General features: G+C 42.0%; 1 protein-coding gene across 2 annotated transcripts; it reads left to right on the top strand.

The window, feature by feature from the left end:
• Nucleotides 1-3,373: 3,373 nt before the first annotated feature.
• Nucleotides 3,374-8,492, top strand: irx6a (iroquois homeobox 6a). 2 transcript variants are annotated; one of them, XM_068574906.1, is made up of 7 exons: nucleotides 3,374-3,712; nucleotides 4,852-5,065; nucleotides 5,772-5,881; nucleotides 6,137-6,429; nucleotides 6,555-7,217; nucleotides 7,429-7,540; nucleotides 7,906-8,492. In XM_068574906.1, exons 1-6 carry the CDS (start codon nucleotides 3,699-3,701, stop codon nucleotides 7,533-7,535), a joined length of 1,401 nt encoding a protein of 466 aa, XP_068431007.1. In that variant the 5' UTR covers nucleotides 3,374-3,698; the 3' UTR covers nucleotides 7,536-7,540; nucleotides 7,906-8,492. The 2 variants fall into 2 exon arrangements, with proteins under 2 accessions (XP_068431007.1, XP_068430997.1); XM_068574896.1 differs by having other exon boundaries at nucleotides 4,802-5,065.
• The last annotated feature ends 5,238 nt before the right edge of the window (nucleotides 8,493-13,730 follow it).

The following is a 13,730-nucleotide window of genomic DNA, read 5'->3' as shown; positions in this document are numbered from 1 at the left end:
TTTGATAACACTTATAGTTCGGGCTGACTCATGTTTGGTCTGCATCCCCTACATGCTGCATTAGGCTTAAACTGCTGGGGGACATCTCAGGATACACTGAGCTCCTCTCTTCGCTTCTCTATCGCCGTCTGTATGAATTCATGTGCCATGAATGCACATTACTAACTCTGCTTCTTCCTTGGAGTCTTTGTACTTTCTCGCATCACAGGTTTCCATGGATCGTGTTTTTTTTCTGGGCTGTGGCCGGGCTTCCCATCACGGCCCTGCTGACACCCACTGCTACAATCATTATTGTTGATACTCATATTCCTATTTGTGATACCAATACCATCACTGCTTTTATGACCATTATTAATATACTGTATTCACTGCTCTTATTACTAGTAGTTGTATTTTTGTTCATTATTATTCTACATATTTCTCTCATTATTTGAACAATAGATGTCCTATTCATTGAATATGTTCTAACTCTGTTATGTTGTTCATTCTGCATACACAACATCTATTGCACTTCTGTTCATCCGGGGAGAGGGATCCTCCTCTGTTGCTCTCCCTAAGGAGTCTTCTTTTTGTCCCTCCCTGTTAAAGGTTTTTTGGGGGGAGTTTTTCCTGTATGTGAGGGCTCTGGGTGGGAAGATGTCGTATGCGTACCAATTTGTGATTTGGGGCTACACAACATAAATTGAATAGAATTGAAATAAAACCTCTAAACCAGATTTTGCCAAAAAGTTTTCTTCAAGAAAAAAAAAACATCGGAGAAGGAGGAGTCACTAATTATTGTAGTCCGCCATTTAGTTGCTGAAAAAACTAAAAACCTTGTAACAATGTGAGTACTAAGTAATCCAGATAAAACAATGTTAAAATGTCTCATTCGGGGGTTGTCACACGTTTTAAAGGGAAGGGCACTGCGGCCAGTCTGCCATTACAATTAGCGTTCATTTTGGCCTGATTCAGTGAGATCTACGCTGACTGCTGGACATGCATTATGCATGAGTCTGTCCATATGCACTTGGGCCATCATGCATGCCCTTGTAGAAAAGCATCGACCACTGGCATGCAATTACATTTAGCTTGTTTCCACCTTCTCTGTGTGCACATTCTCCTATGGAATCATGGGGAATGGTGATGAAAGTGTGCATTCTCCTTTGATAAAAAAAAAGTTCTGATATCTTTCATTGATAGTAATTGGACAGTAGAATATTTTATTGTTGACATCTGTGTTGAGCTCTTTCACTTTTCTGTCTTTTCGCCCACGTAAAACAATGTGTCTGAATTTTTCAGATTAACTGGAGGAAAAAGTGTTCTTTTAGGGGTTAACAATATTCTCCAACCTACATCTTCATTAACTTAAACAATTGAAAGAGCCACTGAATCATCTGAAAACTCAATTGTTACAAAACTGAAAACTGGTCAGTTTTTCATATCATGAAGTAGAAAATGTTGTTTTCCACTATTTTATCCAGAACCTCACATTCATCATACATGTGCAGTGGCATTTCACTTTTTAACCAGATTGTTATCATTCATGACACAAGAATAACCTATATTTCAAATTAGTTATATTATTATTGAGTTGGCCTGTCCCTTTTATTCATATATCTACCTCTATATTTTTTTGTGTGAGTTTTTGCCACTTGAAACGTTTGGGTGCAGAATGAATCTGGCTCTGCTGCTGATGAAAGAATCAACAAGTTGGGGAACAGAGAGAAGATTAAAGACATTTTATATGGTTTCATGTCGACCACATGAAAGGTTTCATTCATTTCAGCGACATAGGGAATAATTATTAGTTTTGAGCACCAACAAGTTCCCCGCTGTAACTTAGTTGTCCTAATTGCAGTGAGCGCTTGTCAGAGCCGAGGTTGCAGTGTGTGTGTGTGTGTGTGTGTGTGTGTGTGAGAGAGTTGCTGTTGCCTGTGGGTGTTTACTGCCCTGGCACTTTCCAGAGCCTGGACCATGACCACTGTGTCCACTTTATCTCTCTGGAAAATCTCTTGACGGGAGATCTCCATCTTCTACACGCGGCTCTTTAGCGCCCCTCGGAGAGGAAGCCCATAATCGCAGATGCGTCTCCAAGGGGAGGACACGCCATGCATCAGTTATGGGACGGCGGGGCACCGGGGGAATTTGGCACAAGGTATCAGTCGTGACAACGGAAACCTTACACAGCCCTAGATAATCAGAAACAGGCAGATCATATGACTCAGTAGGACTGATCATCGCTGTCACTGTCAATACAAATATAGTGTGTATAGGGGGAATAATAGAACCCCCTCCCTCGCTCCCTCCCTTCTCCCAGCTCAACATCACACGAGGAGGAGACACAGCTTGTTTGTGTTTATGGGAGAGAGCGGAGAGAACTGGTGATGGTTGAGCTGCTGATCTAATAAGGCTTAAAATTATTTCTCGTTTCATTCACTGTGAGGCAGCATCATTCCTTACCCATCTTTCAAGTGAGCATCATTCAATTAAAATGCAATTCTCGTCGCCCCCATCCACGGATATTTAATTAGACTAGAGAGCAGGGCTTCCACTGTCTTTTTTTTTCACTGCACAGCTCTTCGGATTTCACCTCTAAGGCATATTTTCACTATGTTACTCGTTGGTTAAACAAGGGCATGTATCCATTTGTTAATTGATACAATTACGCATTACGCGTAATGGTCACGTAGGTCTCCAGGCGCGCATCAATCACTGGTCTATTGACCTGCCCAAAACCCCTCTAACCGTTCCTGCTGGGACTGCCCCTCTCTCTAATAGAGAAAGATAGAAACATCATCGTCATTAACTCCGGGATGGACCTCTGGCCAGAGAGCCAGAGGCGAACAGAGGTCGAGATTAAATAAAGGGAGAAAAAAAAGGTGCTTATTCCACCAGCTTTAATTGTGATGGATTGTAAATAAAAGTAACTGTTTTAAACGACACTGGTTTAAAACAAAAAATACCCAGCAGACTTTGTAGTTTTTATGATTGTTTCCTATTTGTCTGGGTGAAAAGGGGGGAAAAAAAAGTAATCGTTTATTCTGAATGTGTGACGTGTCTGTGATATTTCACAAGACTCTTTTTTTCTTTCCTTCAAATTCATTAAACTTCACAAAGGGTTTCCATATGTTGCCAAGCTGCAATTCAATAATAATGAACAATAAAACAATTTTCCAAGACGTTATCTCAGCAAGAATTATATTACAAAAGCGGGACAAGACTGAGCACCTTAAGAAACCCCTGCGTTGGACGTGATTGGCAAAGACATTATTCTATCCTTGGTACCCTGCCGTTCTGGGATTACAGTGACGTCACGCTGATACCCTTGCATGGATGAATGCTAAAGAACTATAGAGCCACAAATAATAGCACAAGCAGAGTCCATATCTTGCAAGTCTTACGTTATCCTTTAAGCCTCCTTCAGCTAACACAACAACAATTTTTTTTTTGCACCTAATGACGCTTAATTTCATTTCTTATCGGGTCCTTCGGGGGGGATTATTCATTCATATAAAACAATCTGCAGCTGGTGCCATCCTAAAGTCTCCCTCCTATGAGTGAAGTCATCTATTATTGAGCGAAAGGCCGTGCGTGGAAATGTGTGTAAGACGGTGGATTTGAAGTAGAATTGGTTGCAATCGATCAAGGGTGAAGAATATTGCTGATGGTAACAAAAGAAGCAGCTATGTCTTTCTCGCAATTTGGATACCCTTACAATGCAACTTCACAGGTAAGCCTCTTTGCTTTTTATTTCTTCTAAGTGTTGTGCACACACACCACACAGACACACACCAGCAAATGTTTTTTATGTGCAAATTGTCTTGTATTTCACGATAGTCAGAAGCATTTTTCTCTTTTAGTAACATTAATGTCTGAGTGACTTCTTAGACAAAGACTGCTTTTTTTCGTGTGGTGCTTTTGTTGTTGAACCAAATATCGATATACACGCAGCCGTGTCCAATTACACTGAATTATGAATGAACTCACGTGTTTTTCTGATGACAATAGAGATGAATGTCACATATTGCTCACTGCGAGGTGTAATTGGGCTGTAACGCATGCTGTACACATTCGCAAACTTTCTTTTTTTTAAGGAGACGTGTGGGATGTTAGACACCTTGCAATCTAGTGACATTTAACAAAAACTTAATTAAAGTGGTTTATTTACATTTAAAGACACTCGTATTGCGCGTAATGACACGTTTGAAGAAGTTCAAGTCGATCAGGGGACAAAAGTTACTCTCATGGAAAAGTTGTCACCCAACTTTTATCTCGATAATATTTTTAACGATCAATACATTTTGTATAAAATTAAAATATTTCAATTGCAGAATAATTGCTTGCACAGTTATATTACCTTAGTTTGTCTTATCTAATTTTGAAAATGATGATAGACTGGAGCAGGTCACCTTTACGCACAGATTGCGCACACCTCTTTTCATCTTAATATCGACTGAAATGTTTTTATTTTAATTGTTTTGATTATTATATTTAAAAGGGGGAAACGATATGCTACCGCTTATTACACGTTTTCACAATGTAAGCTGTCTCTCATTCCAGGAGTCCTCTGAAAAGTAACTTACCTTATATTCAGGCAGGTAACACGTTAAGATAATGACACCTGATTCGGGACAATTGCGCTCACGTTTTCACACGTTTGCATTGAAAGGCTCAACACTAAACTGACTGAGCAACTTAACTCAGACATATGTTTGCAGCGCATCACCCACAGCCACTTCAGAGTTGTCTCAGGCATCCATGCAGATGAGAGCTGAAACAGCCAAAATGACCATGTCTATCCACGATTCTCTTCATGCAGTTTTTCGTGTCGGCAAACCCCAGTACGACTTGCTGCGATTCGATTTCCAGGTCGGTCTCTGATGGGACAGCCGGCTCCCAGACCGCCGCTGCCTCCTTCTGCTGCCCGTCCTACGAGAATCGGCTCCTGGCGAGCAGCCGGACGGAGCTGAACGCAGCGCTGGGGATGTACAGCTCTCCCTACGCCGCAGCGGCTGCCGCCAGCCAGAACTACGCCAACTACTTCCCCTACAGCACCGACCCATCCGCTATCTACTCCACTCTGGTGGGCTCACTTTCCGCCTCAACTGATGCGTAAAAGGGGAGGGGGGGGGGGGGGGTTCAGGCTAATCGATCAACTGGGTTTTATTCATCAATTTATCTCACACTGCAAAGGTATCCGTCTCGACAAGCCGTTTAGCCAGTTGCATCTTCTTCCCATTAGAAGCAAGTCAAAAATCCCGTGACTGAGGTGAAGGGAACCTGGAGAGGAAGTTGTCTCATTTTAATCAAATTGTATTATTATAAAGTAATCCTCCTTATTCTACCTTGTTTCCAAGACACTGGCTCTTCTGTGTTGTTGAAACAGCGTTTGAAGAAAAAAAAAGTTATGTAAATTATTACTTATAATAATTCACTTTGAGAAAGTACGATTTCAGATTGGATAAAGGACTAAATACTTGTTAAATGGATATTTTGCAGTGCAGATATTACTTTTCTTTCTTTCTTCTCATTTATTTAAAAAAAAAAAAGAAAGTCATCTTACATTTATGTCCATGGAAATGTTGAACATTGTGTCTGAAATTGTAAAAAAAATATATATATATGGCACGCATACATTATTTTGACTTTTGGTTAGAGTGTTTTATTCTTATTTAAGAGCATGAAAATAGCAAATGATTTCATTATTATTGAAAAAAAAGAATACTCAAAATGTTGAGAAGCAATAAATGTTGCATGTATACTTACAACAACCTTATTGTCTTTCACAGAATCCACAGTATGACATTAAGGACAGCACAGGCACGTTACACTCTGGCATCACTCAAACCGCTGCATACTATCCTTACGACCATTCACTGGGACAGTACCAATACGACAGGTAAATTCTATCGTCTTTTTTTTTGTAACTTTCTGTAATATGAGCGTCAGCAGACCTGGGACACTGATCTTTAAAAGCAACCTTTCACAGGTCTGCATTCAGATCAAGGGTCAGAGTGTAACTCCATACCGATATCTGCATGTATTTCAAACAGCGGGAGAGATATAAGTCGTCTGAGTGACTAGTCGATGATATCCTCCACATACTGCGCTAATACACACTGTCTGTGTGCATTTCTGTGTGTCCCTTCTCCAGATACGGGACAGTGGACTTTAATGGCACAGCAAGAAGGAAGAACGCAACTCGTGAGACCACCAGCACCCTGAAAACATGGTTGTATGAGCACCGCAAGAACCCCTACCCGACCAAGGGCGAGAAGATCATGCTGGCCATCATCACCAAGATGACCCTCACCCAGGTGTCCACCTGGTTCGCCAACGCCCGCAGGAGGCTAAAGAAGGAGAACAAGATGACCTGGTCACCAAAGAACAAGGCCAACGACGACAGGAAGGACGACTTTAAGAGTGACCAAGACTGTGTCACCAAAGGTAATCAATGGTTTACTGACACTAAATATAAGTAAATACAGTTACCGTTCGGATGGACCACAAAGGGTAACATGTATATTTTAAGAACTTTTCAAACTGTGCTAATCACCTTTTCTTCCATGCAGATTCTAGTGATTGCAAGGAGGAGAAGGATCTGCATCTAAGTGATCTGGAGGACATGGACGACGACGACTGCGACAAGTTGGACAGTGACTGTGAAAAGGTGGCTGCGGATGAGCAGGACCTCCAGAGGGTCATGGCGGTATCCGGAGACCTTCAAAAGAGAGACTGCAGCTCCGAGCTGCACCTAAGTTTAACCAACAGTTTCCACGCGTTCCCCTGCGCCATCAAAAGCGTCACCGCCCTCCCTCCTCTCCCGTCTGACTTCCTGGACCCTGCAGTGTCCAAGGCCTCGTCTTTGACCGGCCCGGCGGGCACACTGTCCCTCTCTCACTTTGAAGCGTCAGATAAGCCTCGGATTTGGTCTCTGGCTCGTACGGCAGCTTCGGGGGTCATACTGAGCCCTCAGCAGCACGGCTCGGAGCTGAGGACAGGCAACTCAACCGGGGACTGCCAGCTCCAGAGCACCAGGCTCACTGGACAGTGTGGGGGCATGAGAGGCCTCCATGAATCTAGCAGCGTCACCAATACTGAGAGCCCGTTCCCCGAGGGCTTATCCTTGCACTCAAAAGTCTATGGCACTGGCAGCTACAGTCACAAAGACCTCCAACTGCACTGTTCCTCCTACGCTGCCCTCCCAGACTCATGTCAGTACTCCTCTATTGAAGGTATGTCATCTTATTACAAGGGATATTATTAGAGAGGTGTATATATGTGGATATACCATAAGGAAAACTAGCTTTGCCAAATGTGTTTAAAACTATTCCATGTGTTGTTGGATGTAGAAAAGTCCATCTAGGGTTAAGAAGTGAGGAGACGCTTTCAGGCAACTTGCACCTGAGGCAAGTTTCTTAGACATGCTTTTATTTGGTTGTGTAGGATTCTCTGGTGGCAAAGCAGGGACACGATCATCTGACCTCAGCGAAGCCTGCGGGACCGTGCAGGATGACAAGGTCACTGCGTTCAGACCAGTGATGAAGAGGTGAAGCAGGTGAGAGTTTGCACGGAACTGGAAGAAACCGGCAAAGTCACGACACACACACACACACACACACACACACACACACACGCACGCACACACACGCATGCACACACAGGGTACAGAACAACAGCATTGCACACTCACGTGTGACACACAGACACTCTTTTTTTTATATTTAACATTTTATTGTATGACTGCCAGGTTATAGTGCTGCATTACTAATATGCATAATGACAGAAGTGATTTATAATAACAATCAAAGTGTATGAGATCAAATATTAACATTCTTAATGCAATCAACTTATAATACTTTTTTTTTTTTTTACAAAGAGTGTTTATTCCCTATTTTAATTCCGTTTCTTTTCTCCTCCTAGATTGCTGGAAACTGTACCACAATGAAGAATGGGACATGTATTATGCACTAAAGGACACACTGGCTGAGTAGTGGCCTCAATATGACACATGGGAGCAACCTGGCGCTGCTGCAGTGAGAGGCTGTCAAACTGTGGAAGTGGCTATCATTTTGCACAACTTTGTTTTTATGGTGTAAAAGACTTTATGCAAAAAATTCTAGATGCAAAGGTATGAGAAAGGCCACGTTCAAACGGCCGGATTTGTGTATGGCAATCGTGTAGTGTAGCAAACCTATTTATTTCTCTGTGCATTTATGGTTTTGTTATGTTGTCTGTTTGTGTAATATCTGAGGTGTTTCTTGGTTGAATTCGTATTCCCTCTGAGTGTTCTGTTACCTGTTGCGTTTTACCGTGGCTTCGTTTAATTTTGCTTGAAGTAAAAGAGAAAAGCTTGTGGGACATAAAGTTGACCATAAAAAGGACCGGATCCCCTGTGTTGCGCGTGGAGGATTTTTTTTTTGTCAATGTGTTACAATGTGAGCTTCTTCTGTGTTTGCCTATCATGGCAATTTTTTTTTTTCTAAGAATACAATTTTTTTTCCAAGAGCTTTCGTTGTCCGTGTCATGCTTTATTTACAGAGCCCGGCGTCCAATCGGCCAATTAAAACATTTGCGGATGCGTATTTGATCAAAGTTGCGCGTCTTGACTCTTTGCATATGAAGCCGCAGCGCTGACGGAAGGTCATAATTCAGAGGGCTAAGGACGTGAGTGAAATGCACAAGTTGCGGAAGAAAGGGGACATCATCCCTCTATTGTCAGCATCTAATCAGAAGTGACGCCGACCACTTTGTTACTGTTCAGTCCGAGCATCGAGGCAGGGACATAGGATGAATGCTGCTTTGTCCCCTGTGTAGTGCGCCGCTGCACTAACTTAACATTGTGTTAATTAAAAGGTCATTTGTACGATCAAACCCGGAAGAGAAATTCACATGGTCCATCAAAGTCCCTTTGATTTGGCGGTTTTGCCCAATAGTCCATCTCGTTATGGGCTGACTTTGGTGACTCTCCTATTCAGACAGCAGTAATAAGATGATCACTTTAGTCTATGATGTGACGTGACGGCCTCAAAAAGTTATTTCAAACTTTTAAAATCAAACAGTTTCTGATCAAACTACACACGTCAGCTGTGTAAACTATACGTGCGGTTGGGATATTGATTTTAACTCACTATTCTACAGCGAAATATGCAAAAGAATATATATACATCAGTTTGACAAGTCTGTGAAACTTTGTATGTTCAACAGTTAATTAAAGTCTGATGACGTTTAAACTTGTCTGCGTATGAATAAAGCTACAGAGGGAAAAGCTTTCCGACTTTATCTCCCGTTAGATTCCTGAAACCAGTGAATTATTATGACAAATATTGATATTTCATGACTAAATGTACTTCCAGGCCACCACTGAAACTATACCTGCAAAGAGCTGCACGGCCTCGCAAAAATGTCATTTGAGGTCCTGGCTATGTGTGGGATTAAACTCGTAATAAAAGTCGTTGCCGTATTAGGGCTCAAATCACAGGCACTGGTCATCCTATGTGTCCTTGGCCAATGGCGGAGGCGTCAGTAAAGCACAGAACCAGTGAATCCAGGAATGATGAGGACGAGGAAGGTCAGGAATAACAATCTAGGCCTATTCAGATTTGTTCTCAGTTAAACGTTTTATTGTGTGTTGATCTGAGAATTTATCAATGAGCTGTGTGAGGCTGCAGGCAAAAATAAATATGCATTTTTAATAAAGCCTATAATTTCAAAGATCGGACTCTCCTGATTAACTCTTTCCTTTACGACCAAGAAGACACGTATAAAAAATAAAAAAACAACAACAACCGATTGGCAGTTGATCATGCATGTTCAATGGAAGGTCAGCTGCATGAACGAGGAAAACAAAATTCAAATTTAAAAAATGTCCAGCAGAATACATGGAGGGAAACAGGGAGCAGTTCACTTCACTTGACGTGTGACAGAATTACAGCTTCTACCCATCACGAGTCAGTCCAGGCTGATACTGTAACAGTCCGTCTGTTAATGACAAGCTGCAAGCAGGGGGCCTCTCTCCATCCTCCTCCTCATCCTCCTCCTCCTCCTAACACTAATCAGTCATGACGCCGGATGCGATGCTCTTTACGTTGAAATGTAGGGTAGATATGTATCAAATATTTACAACCAAATGTAATTAAAGCCGAGGCTGTAAAGAAAAACCGGCCTTATGCTATTGAAGGTAATGATGCATGCGCAATGGGATTAGCACCAGGGCGACGTACCTGGGGGAAAGCGAAGATAATGACCATGATGGGCTCATATAGCAGCTAACAGGTCAATTAGTCTGTCGGTCCCATATAGAGCTTTACATATGGCTAAAGCAGCTGCGCACACAATCAAGAGACACATCAAACTAGTCTGGATGCCATGGATCAGAAACCCCATCTGTAATATGTGAGAACACCAACATTGGAATAAATTAAATGAAATGACCTTAAGTGAATGTAAGGATACATTAATACATGTTTAACATCGTTTTGGTGTCATGGTGCTGATGGACAAAGGGGGAGGGGACAAACGCAAGACATTCTGTTTTGTCTGAAGTCTTTAATCTGAGGCCAGACATTACATCTGTGGCAAAGTATACAGTCCTTCAGAATAATAACTTCCTTAGGTAGCCCATATATGCACAACTGAATCTCCCTAATACACGCTTCCCTCTTGGTAAATTACATTTTTCATAAGGGAGGGGGGAGATGGCGGGTGCCTGTGAGAGCATGTTTGCATAATCCAAAACAGATTTGAGATAATCTGTGAATGAGACACAAATATGCACAAAAAAAAAATAAAAAAGGAAGAAGAAGAAGAAAAACAAGCTATGTGAACATGAACACTTGACATTTTTAATCTGTGGCCATTGTTTGTGTCGATGAGGGTGTCGTTATACTCGTCTGTTATTATCAAAGATTTCCATAAGTGTACGCTCAGTCACCCCCCCGCCTCCCTCTACCGCCCCCCTTCTCCTCCTCCTCCTCTTCGGCTGCCATGGATCGTTGGTCTTTTCTGGGCCAACTTGCTGCTTGCCCTCTGTATGCTCTTTTCAAGTCAATAGGCCAGCTTACTGTCACAAACGACAGGTGTTGTGTTGAAGTCAGTGTGTGGGACATGTAACACTCACACTAAATGTTTTAAGACGGGCTAAAGAAACTTTATATCCCTGACAGCTGCATAGTTATATTTTGTTTACTTTCAATTTCAGGTCACCTATAAAAATGTGTTGTTTTTGCTGTGAGTATTAAACAATAAACAACAGAGTTATAATAATAATCTGTGTCGTTTATTTCTCCGTAATGGTCTGCTATTTGTGTGTGTCTCTCTCAGAGGAAGCTTTAAAATGTCATCATTTTATGTATTTATTATCTGTGCTATTATTCTTAAACAAGGTCTAAAAGGGGCTGGGACCAGTTCAACAATGACTGTCACTGTTGTATGTTGTGTGATATGATACTGGAGGTCAATGAGGGGTTAACCTCTGACAAAGCACTGTCAGGACCATCCATCACATGCTCTTTACGTTTTGGCCCACACTTAATGAGCATGTGCCGAAGAGAATATGCATTATTCTGACATGATAGCAATGGCCTCTTCGTATAAATGGGAGCCATAATAACAACAACAACATCTCAAACAATAATTTGCCCTCTAGTCTGACAAAAGAGGCAGCATGGAGGTGCCATTTGATGTGTCCCACGCTGGGCCGCTAAGGCTCATAAAACAAAGTCTTTGTACCGGTGGCTCAGAGTTCAGATGAGGAGGACAATATACACACTTCATTACATTTTGTCAAAAGGCGCAATGAAATGTGTGTGGGACATTGTTCCTGTGCATGTCTCCCTCCATGGAATTTCTGATTGCCGATGTTGCTACAAGGTCTCTGCTAATGAGTTTTGTCAAAGACAATTATGGACTTGGTGGAATGGCCAGAGAGGGGATGAAAAGCTGGCTTTGTGCGCTTTTCGGGAGATGTTGCATTGCGACCCCTGCTTCTTTCTATACCCCGTGTTTGACCTGCGCCGTTCCGTATCTGAAGGAATCCGGGGCCTCCGTCGCGTCACAAGTGCTGCTCTCGGGGCAGAGCGATCTGCCCCAGCACCTTTGCCATCCCAAACCGGATCGCAGCGTGATGTTAGCGCTACTGGTGCCATTTCCCTGGGTCTTCTTTTTTAAAATTATTTTTAATTTCCCTTAAAAGTAAATAGGGTCTTAGAGTGTTCTCTGGCTTGTTTAGTGGAGGGATAAAGATTGTTAACCAAATTCAGAGTCTCTTTCCGCCTCTCGATCTCAGTTCACTGACATTAGCAGTAAACTGTGAACTCATTCACTGCTAATGTTAAACCGAGTGGCTAGCTCCACGTTGCTCAAGTGGTACCGCACGATGGAGGTAAGAGTCACACTGCAACAAAGTCAATTGACTCTTAAATCTCAGTGATTCTCTCCTGGTGTCAATTCCACTGCTGACCCCAAGGGGAAGGTCAATCTCTCTCTTGTGTCATCAGTAGCTACTGGAAGAGGCAGAAATGGTACTCAAGGGGATTAAATGAGCAAAGATTGTTTACTTTGTACACATACAGACTTAAGCAAGTCAAGAAGCCCCGATCACACAATGAAAGGCAATTACATACATTCTTACTCAATACCAACACGAGAGGAGCTTTCATGTGAATCACCACATTGTCCGCATAGAGCGTTAAACTCTGTGCGCTCTTGTTCCTCTTATCTTGTTTGTTCTTTTATGTTTGTCTGCCGGACTGGACGTTTTCTGTTGCTGACCTTAGATTGGTGTCTCCACCATCGGAATAATCTCCTGTGTCTTTTTAATGCCCTTTAATAATCCCCTCCGCATCTCCTTTTTAATCTCGCTCTCTCCTTCTGTTTTTCTTCCCCTTCACGTTGGGCATCTGTTGGCCTTTAATGCCTGCTGTTGTGAGTCTACATTTGACTTTTAAACTGGGTGAATCATGTCATAAGATGACCACAAAATAGGCATGTGTCCCAAATTCTACAGTCTCAACAAGCAAAGTCAAAACAAATTGTAATTTTTCAAAACAACACATTGCCATTCGAAGAATTGCATGGAAGAAGAGGCGGGGCTCATGAGAGTATTGACATTAAAATAACAGGAAGAGGTGTTTTGGCTGAGGTGGTGGATGGACATTTTAACATTTCACTGCCCCGATACTTCTTCATGCTGCTCTCATCAACTTCTCCAGCCTTATAAACCCACTTTACATAACCCCATAAATCCACTGTACATAACCTGCCAGAACCAGATGGCAAATACAAGTTAGCTACTAGCTGGTGGACACAGTGGAGCAATTAGCAGCCCCTAAAGACCCGGATATGTTCTCATATGTTGGTGGAGACCCAAAGAGATCAGAATAATATCGGTCACAGTGTAAATATATGTGATATGAGATAAAAGAGTGTATTTTTGTCAGCTCATTTTCATGTTTTTTTGTCCTTTGTTAGTCAAAATATTGATCAGTGCCGTTTAAATCTCATCGTGAGCACATACTTTTCATTGCCTATCCTTTATGTACTTCAAAAGTGAGGTGTTTCTCAATACCATATTACACTGACATATTTTTTTGTACAATATCATATGTACTGTATACGCAAACATTGTATGAAATCATAATGGCCGTGCACAATGGAGCTAAGGCTGCAGAATGTGTATTCAGGGGTATGTCTTGTATAAAGTAACAGTAATAGGATGGAATTGATGTTCAACAGTATTTTCCTTGTTT

Source organism: Clinocottus analis, unplaced genomic scaffold, assembly GCF_023055335.1.
Source record: "Clinocottus analis isolate CAN_PGR_092001 unplaced genomic scaffold, fCliAna1.0.p SCAF_1, whole genome shotgun sequence".
Classification (NCBI taxonomy): Eukaryota; Metazoa; Chordata; class Actinopteri; order Perciformes; family Cottidae; genus Clinocottus; species Clinocottus analis.
Note: the sequence above shows the minus strand (reverse complement) of the source record. Positions and strands in the feature narration are given on the sequence as shown.